Consider the following 17,130-nt stretch of genomic DNA (forward strand, 5'->3'; position numbering starts at 1 on the left):
TTTGAGTAATGTCTTAAAACAATTTTTTATTTTTTTTTAAGTGCAGATCAGTTACTACCTCAATAGGATAAATATAGTGACAATCTGCTTGCAAACATTTTTATAACTTATAAATCATGCACACAGTTCTCTAGCTTGTATAGGTTATTGGTAATAGAGAAGTAGACTAATATATTGTGAGTTTGAGATGACCCAAAAATGTCTCCTTGTTCCTCTCCTGTTTTTCCCAGTGGGTCTTCATCAGAGGAAAAAGGTTTACTGTAGCTTATCTAACTTCCTTGATTCCTAGATGGCTGGATGATTGTCCACTGTTTTGCAGTTGTGTTTCCTGACACATTGTTTACATATCCTTTACATAATGGTCTATATGTATGCAGAGAGAGCCCTCAAAATATTCCGTAAACTTTTATCTTTAATCAAAATGGGGATAAGTCAGCAATTTTTACTGTCACTGTTTTGCACCCTGAACAAGATCACCAGCTAAATGGCTACACTGTAAAGGTTCATTTCAATCTTTGATTTCAATACAATCGTATTTTTAAAAAACTGCACTGCAATTTTCTGTGTTTTGTGTTTGTCAAAATTCAGAAAAACATTAAGAGTGATGATCTACTTTGACTGTTCAAAGGGTTGAATTAATTGCAGTCCCTCTCGTGGTTTTAATGGAAATTATTAAAAATGTATGCAAGGACTGTGAAGGCAACATTAAAAGCTTCTACAAATTCTTTTTTTCCAGTTGGATGTACCAGAGAACAGAGCTCTTTCTCTCTCGCTGTTATGGATATGGTAAATGTCTAAATTCTACCATTCTTGACGTCTCCAATAGCTCCCCATACATCAAACAAAAACACATCAGGGAAAGCAAAATCTCCCAGAACTGAGTCCAAGGCCTCTGCAAAGTCATCAGGGTTCTTCTTGTCTTTGCCCGCTTCCACGATGGTGGTTGCTGTAGAAGAGATGGGTTGGGACAGATTTGAATCAATCCAGAGTTAACTGTTGATAACTTCTGTCACATGCTGGTAAGTTTTGACTGTGGCTAGTAAGTTTTCTTTCTCAGCAGCCAAATCCAAAACAACAGGCACCAAAAATTTATTTAGAGGTCCTATTCTAGTCTTTTACCTCATAAAATTGGACTATTATATTCAAAAATATCCCCTTTTAAGATTGTAATTTTAAATCAAATGTTACTGTAACATACAGTGCAACCCTCTCAAGAAACATTCACGCTGCTATTCTGTTTAATTCAACAAAAGCAGACAATGACAAATACACTGGTAGTTCTGTTGGACAGGTGTGGGGATTCAGGAGCAGCCTTGATGATGTCAAATTGTGTTTATGAACCTCTGCCATTGTTAATATGGGTCAAAATATTCTTAGACAGGCATTAATATATTTTGGTGGGACACCTAAGTAAAGCTTACGTGTGGGAAACACTGAAAAAGATGAGATGACCATGAATATTATATCTCATAGTATCTTCCAATATCTACTATATCTAGAATATTTTTGCATTAGGGCTTTTAAAAACAACACAGATTAAAATGTGCACAGCCCGTGTCTTCATGTGCAGGAAATAAATATAATCAAACATTTCTCCCTAAAACTGTGTATCTTGATATTATTTTGATGTTTGAATGACATAACAAACCAAATCAGTTAATCAGCAAGCAAAATGAAATGTAATTCTGAAGCTTAATGCACTGTCAGACTATTTAAATCTGCTCTCATTCACAAATCAGTACTTTCTCAGTATGTACATATTTTTCCCAAACAACAGGAGTTTATATGCTAGCCAGATTTCTATGTGCCTGAAGATATCTGAATGAAAGGATGGCTTGGATCCTTGATATATAGCTCAATGTTGTAGTAAACCTTGTCTTGTCTCTCTAAACAAACTGTCTAGTAAATCAAATATTCTCACCATTATTCTAAAAATGACCATCCTTCCTCAATACTTGGATGAAAATATGCAACAACACATATTTTTATAGGCTCAAATCCAAGCAAACAACACATATTTTTATAGGCTCAAATCCAAGCAAACAACAGAGCAGATTGAGACACCATTAATCAATTTCAAATGAGCATTTTATGGCCAAATGTCCTTATCAGGCCACTGGCCTTGGAAGTCTGTGAAAGGGCAAACACATATCACAACTTTAAGTTTGTGTCCAACTGAAATTCCTGATTCTTCCAAGGACCTTCAGCATAGAGAAACCTCTCTCCTGTGCTGACAACACAATAAACTACAATTCTTAATTTTTCAGTTGCGATATTCAGTGGAGATGAATACAAATAGCCCAATAATGATGCTGCCAATTGCTTGTTATTTCTGCTTACACTATTGTTATTGATTCTTGTTGTTGTTTATTCTTAACCTAACTCAATGTCCACTTTTCTATGGTCTTCCTCAACAGGTGGAGTTTGCTCAGTTGAGCATGAAATGACATGCATGACATCTCCATGACATAAGAGCAAACTTCATCCACAGAGGATGACTGTGAGGTTACAGATGAAAGCGTTGGAAAAAGCTAGTAAACTGACCATGAGTGGAAATATTTTTGTCAAACTGCTATCGTTATTGCTTCCTCCACCAGCACTGAATGCTAAAGATCCAGACATACTCTCTGGGGGTTGTCAGACGGCATTTTCAAAAATGCAGGAACTCACCAGCCGAAGTCAAATTAAACGTCAAAAATGTTAAATAACCACACAGTATAAAATCAGAGGAGGAATTTTCATTTAATCCATCCAAGTCTTGAAGTGGGCTGGTCTATCCCAGCATGCCAGAGAGGCAGTGAGGCACCATGGACAGTCTATTACAGCCCACAGTAAACACCACTGACTCCTGGGTTTGTGTGAGAACATCCATTCAGCAATGGCTCGCTTTCCTTAATTCCAAAGGACTCAAAGGTAATGTCTATTTTAAGGACTCAAGTGTTATGTGGGTGGTCTTACCCAGCTCCAGATCTCTGATGCCCATGTAGCTCTCCAGTAGGTCGTCCACTTTCTTGGTGGCCTGTTCTTCAAACTCATTCTGCTGGCAGAGCAAATAGCAAAATACAGACGTGTAATTTAGTGGTGTTCATGCTCTAAATATGGTGATACATACTCCGTGAGAGCATATCTTCTCATGCCAAAACATGTAAGAGCCAAGAATAGCTTGGGCTATTGTTTATCACCTATCATACTGTTATATACATATATCAAAGTTTATAGATGATGAAACCGAGTATTGCTGGTAGGTGTAAACTGTTTGCTTGTCAAGTGTTCTGAATTGGTTGCTTCTTGAAAACCAGTGAACCTTTTTGGCCTCCAGACTTTCTCTAAGTTATATGGTCTGTGGATTCATTTCATAATAGTAATGTGAAACATCCTGCCTTGAAGTGTCAGAAGTAAGAATGCCTTTATTTACAAAGGTCACTTCCGACGAAGCTGAGAGACATTGTTCAGTAATGAACAATGGATATTGTGTGACTATGTGTGTGCATGCATTTATGTGTGACTGGAGTCAACTGGGGGTGTTCAGTTCAGTTAAGGTCATTTTGTGTCCCACATGGGAATCTAAGCTTTTGGCATGACTCAGTACATAAAAGATAAAAAGGATCTAATCAGCTGTAAATGAAGACATTTGTCAGTTATCTGAGTTCATCAGGAAGTTCAGCAGTCAATGTCCAGCATAGCGTGTGAAACTCACCACTTCCTGAACTGTAGCAGCACCCTTGGAGCGCAGACGCAGTGTCTCCCTTCCGTTCACCATCTTGCCCTCATTAGATTTTGGTGCCTTGGTCCTCATTCCAATCATGTCTAACAATACACACACAAACAGGATGATAACCATTAATACAATTAAAGAGTGAAACTGTGGGGTTTATTTAGCTGTGACATGGTGTTTTTTTACACAGCACTTTGTCCCAGTGGTCACCTGTCCTTTCAACTTGGATTTTTTGAAGTTTGAGTTTCTGCAGCTGGCACTCTTTTGTGTCTTTTCAACCATTGTGGTTCTCACTGCTAGCTACCATGTTCTTCCTATTATCATATCCCAAGACACTGCTGTGCTGCCAGAAACCAAAACTCCCCCCAATGCAGTATATTATTCCTGTGAAAGACACATTTAACACACCATAATTCAAATTCCCTTGTTCTGATGTGTACTTTTTGTCTCACAAATGACAAACCATTAAACTATTTTTAACTGGACAGACTGTTACTCATCCTCAGTCAATTTTTATAGAGGTATGTTGCTTGTGAGCAAGAAGTTCCAAATCAAGTTTGTTGTGATGTTGTGTCCCATTTACAGAACAACCAGTAATAAAGCCAATTTAACATGTTTCCGAAGTTCCAGTAAAGGAAGAGTTCTGTAATAGAGTGAATGTGACTCATAGATTTCCAATCCATCTGTCCATTTAATTGATACGCCTAATAACTTTGTTTGTGTTAACAATACAGTTGCTAACTGTGAATCAGCTGAGATCTTGGGAAAACAAAGCCACATCATCATGACCTTTTTAGTCACACTGGCACAGTGGCTCTAGGAATGGCAATGTCAGTCTGTCGGTTGGTCGCTTCACCACTTTGGTCCAGATTGAAATATCTGAGGATGAATCCTAATGACTTTACTGAACCTTTGACTTTTAATATAGCACCACCAGCAGATCAAAGCTTTCTCATCCAATTAAATATCTCAACATCTCTTACATGAATTGGAACAAAAGTTTGTACAGACCTTTGTGTTTCACAGACAATGCATTTTACTGACTTTGATGATCCCATGACTTTTTCTTCTGGTGCCACCATGAAGTTGAAATTTTTGTTTTTGAATGAAATGCCTCGACAACTATTGGATGGATTGCCATGAAATTTGCTACAGACCTTCATGTCCCCCTCAGGATTAAAAAACTTTGGTGATCCTTTCATTTTTCTTCTACTGCCACCAGCTGTACTTTGTGTTTAGTGATAATTAACAAATGTTAGCATGCTAACACGCTAAACTAAGATGGTGCACATGAACATAACTAACATAACTTTGTGAGCATGTTAGTAATTCTGATGTTAGCATTTAGCTCACAGAGGCGCTAGCGTAGCTGTAGCTCATAGTCTTGTTATGACATGTTGATCTGCTTAACTGTGTTACTCAAATAGTTATTTTGAACACACACCACAGGGCCTGTGTGAAAATGAACATCTGTATTCAGTATTACACATCACTGATTCCAAAGGGAAATTAAACCCTTTACTGAGAGATGTCAGAGGTCAGCATCAGCTATGTCACACTAACAGTGTTCGTGGCTGATACTCAGGAAGTACTGTTTGTCCCTCTGTAAGTTACTTTATGTGATCTTAAAAACTGACACTATATATAACTTTTACTTAATCTCAATAGTGTAGAATTAGTGACATCAGACCTAAAGCTTCCACTGATCATTGGACTTGAAGTTTATACGTGCCAGTTGTACACCTGCATTTATAATTGTGGCTTACCTAGATGCCACCTGAATTGCTGTCACTTCAGTCACAAACACTGTAAGATTATGTAGTGCAGCAAGTGTGAAAGTTTAGTTGTAAATAATCATGGCTTAGAGTAAACCCTAGAAAACACACACAACTGAGTGAAAGACACTAAACACTATGTTTTTGCTAAACAACACAACTGAGGACTTGATTATGAGCTTCACAAAGCTGTTTTTAATTCCAAAACCAGGTTGTGGTTTGATAATAGACACAGATAAAAATGTTCAACAAATATACAATATGCGATATTTTAGCTAGACTATATTTCTATTGAGCTTGACAGCTTGATCTTGAACACAGCAGCTAGCAGGAAAAACAAGTTTTATGTTGACATGGATGAGTTTGAACACCTACAGTTCCAACAATTGAGCAAACTCAATCTGCTGATGAAGACTGACTCATACAGTGGAAAGCTCCAGAACAAGGGAGCAAATAAGTGGACTTTGACTTGAGAGTGTTTGTCAACTATTTACGTGTTTCTCAATATCATCAGTAGGCATGGTACCAATATACTAAGAGATACTGATTGTTAACAGGAAGTCAGCCCATTGTCTATGGATTTAGTTTCATGTCTAATAAGTGAGGTTGTGGACAGCTGGGCTCTAGTCTGCTACATCCACTTAGAAACTCCCTTCCTTCTTCTCCATTGTCTAAACCAGATACAATAAAAAGCCATTTATTGTATTTTTGACAGGTAAAACATTTTTTGGTAGGGAAAAGAGAGGACGACCTCATGGTGAAAGGGAATGCTCTGAAAAAAGGTCACAAGTTCAAAGTGCACAAAAATTTGCTCTGTGTAAGAGCAGATTTTGGTAATCAACACAAGGCTGATATAAGTTGATGTCACCTAATATTAAAATTAAATAAACCTCTCAGACCATTACTAATCTTTTCTCAGTGTAACTTGGCATACAAATACATTAATGTAACACTGTAACCCAATGAATTTGTTCACCCATTTTTATTCCTGGCATAACAAATGGCTGAAATGTAAATAAAAAGTGCCTTTCAGGTTCTCTAGCAACAGAGAAAGTACAAGAAATACATTTGGATAAAATATTTACAGTTTCTTTGGCACTGACTGCTATGTGACTGCAAAGCAAATGAAAAATTGACATACTACGCATGCTCTCTCTCTCTCTGTTAGTGTTTTCATCACACTGGACTAAACAGTGCTCACACTGTTACATTGTGGGTACTCCCTTCCCATCTGTGCACAAAAATTCGGTCCACATAATCTTGACCGTTTATTTTTGGTACTTGGTTATGGAGGTTAAAGGTTAAATAATAATAATAATAATAAAACTTTATTTATGGAGCACTTATCAAAACAAAGTACAAAGTGCTTCACAACAAGATAAATAAAATACCACAGTGAATGACGAAATATAAAGAAATAAAACACACAAAAGCAATAAAATAAACAATAAAATAAACAGCAAGTTCAGGTAGAATCAGGATATGCTTTCAGATAAAAATGTGTTTTGAGAAGAGACTTAAACGAAGACTCTGACTCAGACAACCTAATTTTTTCGGGCAAGTTGTTCCAGAGCCTCAGGGCCCTGATGGCAAAAGCTCTGTCCCCCTTAGTTTTCATCCTGGACCCAGGAACAGACAGGAGACCCCTGCCCGAAGATCTCAAACTACGTGAAGGTTCATAAGGGATTACAAGGTCTAAAATATTGTCTGGAGCCAGGCCATGAAGAGCCTTAAAAGTAATCAACAACATCTTATAATCAATCCTAAAACAAACACTAGCAGCTGAGACTTGTAGTCTGCAGTCGTGTCAAAGTTTTTTGATTAAGACAAGTGAACAGGCTGTTACAATAATCAAGGCATGAGGAGATAAAAGCATGTACAACAGTTTCTGCATCACTAAGAATTAAAATAGATTGGATTTTTGCAATATTTCTGAGGTGATAAAAACATGATTGGACAAGCTTAGTGATATGTTGCTCAAAACATAAATTGTTATCAAACAGGACACCAAGATTTCTTGTAACAGGCTTGATATGTTGTGACAGGTTACCAGTAGATGGCAGTATTTGTTTAGTGATGTGTTGGGGCCCAATAATAAGGATTTCAGTTTTATTTGAGTTGAGATGAAGAAAATTTATCAACATCCAATTTTTTATGTCAGTCAGGCAGTCCTGCAGAGAACTCTACTTAAGCATACTAAGATCAGTGGACTTGACAGGGAGGTAAAACTGTGTGTCATCCGCATAACAATGAAAAGAAATACCATGTCTGCGGATTTCATCACCCAAAGGAAGCATGTATAAGGAGAACAGTATTGGTCCCAGAATTGAACCTTGAGGCAAACCGTACTTGATATGGGAAAAGGATAACATGAAGTTATTAATGCTGACACAGAATTTCCTATTGGACAGATAAGATGAGAACCAGTCTAGTGCAGTGCCAGATATACCCACCCAGTGCCTCAGTCTATCTAAAAGAATGGCATGATCAATTGTGTCAAAGGCAGCACTTAAGTCCAACAGCACAAGAATTGAACACATGCCTGCGTCTGCATTCATTAAAAGGTCATTGGTGACTTTGAGAAGGGCTGTCTCACTGCTGTGATGTTGACGAAAGCCAGATTAGAACTTTTCAAAGGTATTATTGTTTTCCACAGCAGCAAGAAGCTGCTTAGATACAAGTTTTTCGAGAATCTTCTAAATAAAAGGTAATTTGGAGATTGGGCAATAGTTATCCAGGAGGGTGGGATCAAGCCCAGGTTTTTTTAGGACTGGTTGGACACTAGCTGTTTTAAAGTAATCAGGGATGCAGCCAGTAGACAGTAAGCTGTTAAAAATAATTTGTAAAAGGGGCGCAATACCATCCATAACTTCCAAAAAAAACTTAATTGGGATTTTGTCCAGAGGGCTGGTGGATACTCTCATGAGCGACATGATGTCTGCGAGTTCAGGCAGCGTAACAGCAGAAAAATTGCTCAAAGAATCCCTGAGCAGGTGATCTACATCTAAAAAGGCAGGATTGGGGGTGATATCAGATCTTATTAACTCCACCTTTCCAGCAAAGTGCAAAAGAAACTTTTCACAATCAGCAGGGGCACAAGGAGAGGCAGGGTTAACTAACTGATCCACAGTCTTAAATAGGAATCTGGGGTTGTGCTGATGGGCAGAAATAAGTGCAGAGAAATGACATGTTCTTGCATCCTTCACCAAAGGCGTAATAACCCTTTCATGGCCACAAAGTGGACCTGGAGACCTGATTTCTTCCATCTGCGTTCTGCTCTTCTGCATTTCTTTTTACAGCTTTGAATACTGTCATTTAACCATGGCTGTTTTCTAGTCTTTGAGTTTGGTCTATTTTTCAGAGGAGCTATGAGATCTAAATGTTGGGGTTAAGAATGCAGTTGTGGGTGAGGTTAGGGTAAGCCTCCATGCAACGATTATCCATACAATGTTCTCACAAGTACAATAATAGTAGTATAAATGTGTGTGTCTGCTCTTGTACTATATTTGTGAGGACCAATTTGAGTTTTAAAATTTGAGAGTGAGGACATTTTGGCCAGCTTTTTAAGGGATTGAGACATTTTTAGCATTAAGGTTGGAATTGGGTTTAGGTTAAGGTTAAGGTAGGCAATTATAGGTTAGGTATGTAGTTGTGAGGTTAGGATTAGGGGTTAGGGAAGGTATTATGTCAAAAAGGGTCCTCATAGAAGTACAAACGTGTGTGTGCGTGTGTGAGTGTGAGTGTGAGTGTGTGTGTGTGTCTGTGGAGGGTGCTTCTAGGTTGTTTCTGTATTCCAAAGGGTTTGCTTCATTTCTGTTCTGCATGTCTTATGCCTGGAGTTGAATTGTAAACCAAAAACAAACCTTAAAATTTTGAAATGCATTGCTGTGCAGTATCCACTTTTGAAGAGCCTCAGTTTCTCCTGTGTTTGCGATGTGATAAAAGAATTAATTGAGAATGAAAAATTATTTCAGAATTTGAAGAGTTGATTTAATGCCCTGCATTTTTTTTTTTTGACAAAAACTGTAACCAAAATGCTTCAGTTTCTCTGTATCATCACAGACTCTATACCGACTCTCTCAGTCTATAAACAAGAACTGAATTTACTTACAACCAAAAAGATTTATTTTGCTTCTATTTTGCTAACACTTTTTCAGACTGTGAATATCTTGTTTTAAAGTTTAGTTTATTTGATTATTGAAATCAAATCCTAACAGAGTCACCTTAGAGCATCTACTGTCACACAAGATCCTTCGGGCTGAGGCTTAACAGCCACTGCCATAATACTGGTCAATGAAATGTAGCTGCTAAGTTTAATAATTCTTCCAGGCAGATAGCCAGTGATCTCTAAAATGTCCCTGTCTCCTCTTCCTGTTTGGCTGATAAGATAAGGAAAAGTACGAGGGAATGCTGAAAGCCATCAACCACTGGGGCCAACTGTGGACAACAAAGGCTTCCTATTTGTAGGAATCAGCTGTTTGTGCTAAACCTTGCAAGGACAGTCCTATCATAAAAAATATACCCTGGGAGCAGTTTTTGGTGCTAATGATATTAAATGTCAGTATTATGAATGACACACACCGACATACACTTCTGCTTCCTATGTGTGCTGCAAGCTTAAGATAGCAATGATGGCCAGCTCCTTATTCCTGTGCTTTCACTTCCTGGTTCTCAGTAAGAGCCCAGCTGGTTTTTATTCTATAATGAATTTAGGAGTGGATTTATACCGAGGAATGCAAGTGATTACAAGGTGCAGGATTCGGATGGGAAGGAATGCATACTGACATTTTTTGTCCAAATGTGTACAAAGACTACTGAGTATTAATGGTATCGGTACACAGATTCAGTGTTGACTAATGCAGTAACACCAGTACATACAGGCATGCAAGGAATAGGGACAGCAGTTTCTTACTCCAGATATCTGTGAAAGTATTTGTCAAATATAGGCTAATGATATTGAGCATCATGCCAAATTCATCCTATCACACCATGTAACATGAAACACATTGTAATGTTTTTTTGGAGTAACCTGCCTACCAAAAGCAGAAATGTACTACAAGGTGAACCCCAACTGTAGATAATATTATGTTTACTTTTAACCACCATTTTTTAGGAGTGTTTGTTCAGAAACTTCCACTCTCCATCTGTTCTACACATGACAGTGAAGCCCAGTCATCAAAAAACATTTTCCACTCACCAAAGGCCTTCTTGGGCCCCACCAAGCGGAGCGTGAAGGGTATGCCTCTCGGTTGCTCTTTTAGCATCTTAGCCACCTCGTAGTGTCGACACCCTACAATGCTCTGGTCATTGATGGCCTCAATGTGGTCACCAACACATACTGTCTTCAGCTGGTCTATGGTGCTGCTTTCCTTTATCCTCTGAAAGAAACAGATTTTTTTTTACTTATTTTACAGAATTTTTTACATGCGTGCAGATTCCCAGTTTGCATACTTCTACAAATTAAGACGACAGACCTTCCTTTCAGAACTGTACATATTTGTTTTAGGAAATAGACAAATCAAACAGAAGTTCTTTGGTCAATATTTTTTTAATTTAGAAATTCCTGTGCAGGTGTTGTCAACCATAGACTGAAATTGCTTGATAATCTACTCATATAAAATGAGCAATATCACAGAGCTTTCTTGGTGATACCTATGTAACCTAAATCCTTGTTTAACAAAATAAGAGTGTAACAAATTAATTTTCTATGTGACAATACTGATGAAGAACAGCCTAGGCTGTTTAAAAATGTAAACCCTCTTTTGAGGGTTTACATTTTTAAACACACAGCCCCAGAGTTTGACTGACCAACTGAAGACTCTTGAGCTATTTCACTGATGTTGTCTTTGTTATTCTTCTGCAATAAAACTCAAAATTTTGCAAAGCTATAGGTAATAAGAAATCTAAGTTTTCTGTCCTTCAGCCTGTTTTGGTCTCCCACTTGTTCACCTTGATGAAAGCATATCCAGCTCCATTGTCTGTGATAGTGAGGCCCAATGCATCTTCCGTCTTTGTCACCTCCACCTCCTTGGTCTCCCCTCTGACGTGAGCGAAGATGAAGTCTTCCAGTCCGATCTGCCCCCCCAGCAGCTTCTGCATGTCCACTTTATGTGAGTTGAGGGTGCAGAACAGGATCTAAGGGGAGGAAATGGACCAACACCCATGCAAAAGTGAAACACTATACCCTGTAATATAAAGTAATCCAATACAACAACACCACAAACTGCAGCTTCAAAATGACCACAGAGTTGAATCACCAGCACATAAAAATGTAACATCATGAGTTTTGTAAAGATATTATTTATCACTGGGATATCGGACTGTTTATGATATGATGTCCACACTCTGTAGTAAACAAGCTTAAGACTCCATTAGGTTTTATTTTTAGCCGTATTACTGTATGAAAAATAATTAGTCGTAAAACTATTAATATTTCCAACATATCTTTAAACTGGACAATTGAAGTGTAACAATTTTTTGTTGTAGAAACAAAAGCCAACTAAAACATGTTCCATTGTCAAGATTATGTAAATGGCAGTTTAGGAAATGGGCACAGAAGGTTGTATTTTAGTAATAATGTGCAAGTTCTCACAAGGGCTCACAGAGGTAAAACAATGACTAGCAGTTATCATCAATACTACAAACTGTCTTTTCATGTGATACCAAATTAAAAGTTTGATTTTAAAAATACATTCACCATTTTAAAGTGGCCCCTAAATCTTTGATAGCACATTGTTAAAAAAAGGACACGATTTTACTTTTAAATAATGTCAGTGACATTGCACAAGAATTTACTTCAACTTCAATTTGCTTTTAGTGAAAACTTCGAGTGGATGTAGTTTTTCAAAACTTATTTCATTCATTTTATAAAAAGTAATTTGCTGGGGATGATCAATCCATATGTTAAAAATAAGTATAATTTTCTGCCTATTTACAGTATATGTGGTTATAGTTTCTTTGGCAATCCTGTGACTTTCCCTGGTGTTTCAATTTCTTCATCAGAATTTCTTTAGCTGTGCTGTATGGAGATTTAACAGCAGAGGGCAGTAGAGCCTAACAATTAGATTTTGCTATTGTGGCATTTTGTACTGAGCCATGAATGTGATAAGTCATTAAGAGCCTTTGCATATTTTAAAATTAATGTTTAAGCCTAAAAGTGACAGTGTCTCAGCACACAGACTATTTGATAATACAGTTCTGTGTTTGTTTTAGGAGTTAAGAGTTTAAATCCCATGATTTAACTCTTAACTCCTGTTTTCAAAGGTTAGTGGTTGAATTCAAATGATAATAAGTAGCTGATAGTAATATACACTTGCAATTAAGACCTTTTCTCCAACATCTAGAAGTTATCAAATCTGACTAATTCTCAGGATCACACCGTCTAATATCAGCCATGTATTAGAGCATATGTGTCTTAAAGAACAGCATTTGCACATTTGATATTGCTGCCTGAACATGTGACTCTCTGATTACATCTCTTCAGACTCTTTATAGTTTAGAACAGAAGATAGTGAAGTCTTTGTTTTTAAAAAATCTGAAGCTGAAACCTGAAATCTGAAGTTAAAGTTCAAGTTTGACTTAATAATCCATAACGGAAATTCAAGATAACCTGAGTAAACTGTTATCTCACTTTGGGACAGCAGTTCCTGTTAGATATTGCTCATGGTAATGCTCTTGGTAAGTGGAACAGTCTGACTGCAGTCCAAGGTCTTCATTGGTCTATTATCCATTCATCTCCAGTCATTTATGGTTGTGATACACAGATAGGAAAAGCCTTCATGGTGGACTTCATAACGCTATTGATATTATATAATGTTGAATATCTATTGTTCTGTTGCCGAGTGTGTTTCCATAATATATTGGAGAACGCTGCAGAACAGCATCATACATGCCCATCCTTACTTAATAATTCAAAGAGGTAAACTTATTTTACAATTTATCATTGTAGCATAATATTGACCTGCACAGACAACAGGCAGCATTTTTTCAATTATGAAATACTGTGATACCAGTTGTGAATACGCTCAATGATGCTTTAGGTTTCATTTACCACAGTTTAGTTCAGTAAACCAATTTCTGCAGACAAAAAGAAAGACACAAAATCGGTTGCCTACACTTAAAGCTTTGCTACAGTCTTTCCACAACTATCAATTTCCGCCTACACATTCTTTGATCACTCTGCTGTTGCATCTACTTCCAGCTGCTCTGGATAAATGTAATCTAAAATACAACAATTAAGTGTAGCCACAGATATCTTTCTCAGACAGCCTGTGGCCTTTGGTTGGGTTGAGTATTAAGAGCAGTATCAGGCTGCAGTGTGGTTTGGCCAGCCCTGACCTACTAAAGGTTTAGTGACTCGACTTCTTCTCAAGGATTCTGGCCTTGTGAAGCAGCTGCCTGCTATAACCTAACCCCACTTTTGATCCCCTAGAGTGCTATGAATTAACTGTTTAGTCCCATAATGTTATAAAACCATTTTGGAAATACTGGTTACCTGTCACTTGTTACAGGGTAATGTTACTTCTAGGAGTATTTTAAATGGGGACTCCACCATTTTTACACACAAAGGTCAGTTTACTAGTCATGTGGAGCACTAGTCAGACTATGAAAACATCTCACATGGCTTTGGAGGAGCTTCATCAAGTCTGAGAAAATAACCCTTGTGATGTCATCGGGGGATTATCTTGGATTGGGTTTGGACGCCACCACATTATGAAAGAAAGCCTGTGTTTCAAACTGAGTCTGAAAGACAGGAAGGGTCTAATTAAATATTTCTAATGTTTGCATTATGGGAAATGTAGGATCCAGCAATTTTGGAGCTTCTCCCATACCTGGGACTATCTCTGCCTCTGCCCCTTTAAAAAGGCTGTTTTCACTTGAGTATTTGACCATTTTGCCTTGGTTTCTGTATGAACTGAAATGAAGCACTGCTGGATTTAGTGCTGATAATCATCCATCAGATTATTCCCAATGAATTAGGCAAAATAGGTACAGTAATTATCTGTAACAGGTTGGAATTTTGAGGATATTTGCATTAATATAACTAAGCACCTATTTTCTATTATTTGAATAACTTTCAAAGCAAGATTTCTATTATCTGGTTTTGTTTTACTCTAATGTCACATCCATTACTGTGACTTGTTGTGTTATATGTGTGGTGTCTCATAACATTTCTATTATTGATCCTCATCAAGGCCCAGATGAGTACAAAGTCTGGCAGACAGTAGTGAGGCTAAATGATCTTCAATAGTGCATCATGGAAAAAAGCCTAGAATGGAAACCTAATACCTACTTGCAGCTGGCCTGCCAGACCAAAAACATGCAAGAAAGGAATACCACAATCATTTTCCACAAAACTGGAAATGCAACTAATTAGCCTAATCATGTTTACATTCATTGTTGGGTTTGTTTTGTACCTCTGAGGGAGAGATGTTGAATACTTCAGCTATCTTGGTGTACAGCTCCTTGACGTTGGTGAATCCGTGGATGCGGCCTGTGGGACTCCCGTGAGCCAGCTGGGTATGGAAGATGAGCCTAGGTCTCGGGTATTCTGGTGGCCCTGTTTGTGGTGGTAAAGGAGGAGGAAGCTGAGGCGCTGTGGGCTCCACAAACCCCTGATTCTGGCTCTGGTTCTGGGCCTTCTGCTCCTCCATGGCCTCGGCCCCTGTTGCCTTGGAGTCCTGCGGGCTCATAGCCTCACCGTTCTGCATCGGGCTCCAGCTCAGGTATGGTCCTCTTCTAGGAGCCCTGATGGTGCACTGTTCTGGCAAAGAGAAAAACTTTGTCCTTCCCCCCGTTTAATCGACCAACCACCCAACCAACCAGCCACCCAGAGCTTAGGGGCGAAGAGCGCAGATGAATTAGTGATGAGAGTAGCCTGGTAACCGTAGCTGGAAGAGGCCAGCCAGACCCTGCTGGGTAGAAACCCAACACCCTTTGAGGTGAGGATTGAATGTGTTACACCTGAGCCTCTGGCAGCTCACGCATAGAGAACACAAACAAAACACATCAGGTAAAGGTTTCTTCATACACATGACATGGTTAAGACTAATCCCCCATATCAGTCTGGCTGCGAGACATGTTGCACACACATGACCCTTCTGAAGTGTGAAAATGCCTGCATATCTACAAAATGATTTCCAGAGTGGGCAGCTTGTAAGATGGCAACAGACAATATCCCAGTGTTACAGGTAAAATGATATCATTGGGTAGGGAGTAAGGTGCCCCCCCCTCGCTGGCCTCATTGAATGAAATAGGCTGTTGGTGGGGTGAATCCTTGGTGATGCACTGACCTTTTTGACTTCACAGACAGCCCACAGATACAGAAGATGACAGTTAAAGCCGATGCAATTTTAAAAAGTCACATAGGTCACTCACTATCCTAAATTCAATTATATAATGGCGCTAATTAATTATGAAAAGTAAACATCCCTGTGAAAAGGAGTCAGAACAAAATGCCTGATATACTAGTGACAAATAATAGAAGCACTGCAAATGTACTATATAATGTATGATGACACACACATTTTCTCTACGTTCTATATCTGAGACAGATAGATTGAAACAGATAAAAGACCTAGATAGCTTCGATAGAGCCAAGGGGATTTCCACTCATCATCCAAACCCGAAGCTTGACTGGATGCCTTGACAGAAAGCCACGATTTGATCAACATAATACCATTTTGTTCTGCCATGATGATCCGTTAGCCTTAACAATTTTATTTGTCGCACTTTGTCCCATGTGATGCATTACTAAGGTGTCAGGACACAAAAAGCTATCTATCTCTCTTTCTGGATCTGGAAATTCCACAAAAATCACATTTTAAAATGCCAGCTGGGAATGTGTCACCAGCATTACAATCCCATTGTAATTCTCCTACAAATATTCTTTCCAGTACAGGTATGCATGGTATGTACTAAAAGAGGGTTTGAGATGCTCAAATACTTGACTGATTTAAATGCCTCAAGTTAAAAATCTTTCCTATTTGAATGGTCATAATATAATGCTTTACTATTGTTAATACATGTTTACATCTCTGCAAAAATGTTATTTCTGACATGTATAATTCTGAGTGATACTGCCATATATTGGGCTTTGTTTGGAAATAGAACATTTTTTGACATGTATACCCCAAAACTTTACATTGCATCATTGTACAGGAGTGCAGCCTGTGATGTGTTTTTTATCCTGCTTCATAAGCATTCCAACACACCTGTGCTCTCACGTGCAAAGCTGCAGCTGTCTGTGCGTCATGGCCTCGTTTTTCCAGGCCAAGGTGTTGCTAGCCTCCCAAGGTCAGTGTTTACTCCAGCAGCTGATAATGAGGATCTCTCTGGTAAAACATTCCTTTTGCAACAGATAATAGGCAGTCTAAGCAAAAAACATCTCACTTTGTCTTCTTGCAGAGACATACATGCTAACCTCTATCTACAGTATATTTCTTTAAAGCAAACAGATCAGTCTGACTTTGGCAACATCAGAGATAACAGACTGGCTCAGATTTCCCAGATGTGTAACTGGCCGTACAAGTACAAATAGATTGTTGAAACTCAGCTAGCATCAGATTCATTGAACAAGAAAAAACCTTCATTTGATCTTGTTAATTTCCTAAGTGACTGTTGCTCACTTCGGAAGGACAT

At 38.3% G+C, this 17,130-nt stretch overlaps 1 protein-coding gene across 4 annotated transcripts; it reads right to left on the reverse strand.

The window, feature by feature from the left end:
• Nucleotides 1-394: 394 nt before the first annotated feature.
• On the reverse strand, nt 395-16,852 carry gipc3 (GIPC PDZ domain containing family, member 3). 4 transcript variants are annotated; one of them, XM_044200360.1, is made up of 7 exons: nt 16,704-16,852; nt 14,907-15,248; nt 11,440-11,625; nt 10,688-10,868; nt 3,698-3,807; nt 2,959-3,040; nt 395-946 (listed from the first exon to the last, which is right to left on the reverse strand). In XM_044200360.1, the coding sequence occupies exons 2-7, from the start codon at nt 15,198-15,200 to the stop codon at nt 795-797; spliced, it is 1,005 nt and encodes a 334-aa protein (XP_044056295.1). In that variant the 5' UTR covers nt 15,201-15,248; nt 16,704-16,852; the 3' UTR covers nt 395-794. The 4 variants fall into 4 exon arrangements, with proteins under 4 accessions (XP_044056295.1, XP_044056296.1, XP_044056297.1 ...); XM_044200361.1 differs by having other exon boundaries at nt 14,907-15,253; XM_044200362.1 differs by lacking the exon at nt 16,704-16,852 and having other exon boundaries at nt 2,959-3,037; nt 14,907-16,202.
• Nucleotides 16,853-17,130: the final 278 nt, after the last annotated feature.

This window comes from Siniperca chuatsi, linkage group LG6 (genome assembly GCF_020085105.1).
Source record: "Siniperca chuatsi isolate FFG_IHB_CAS linkage group LG6, ASM2008510v1, whole genome shotgun sequence".
NCBI lineage: Eukaryota > Metazoa > Chordata > Actinopteri > Centrarchiformes > Sinipercidae > Siniperca > Siniperca chuatsi.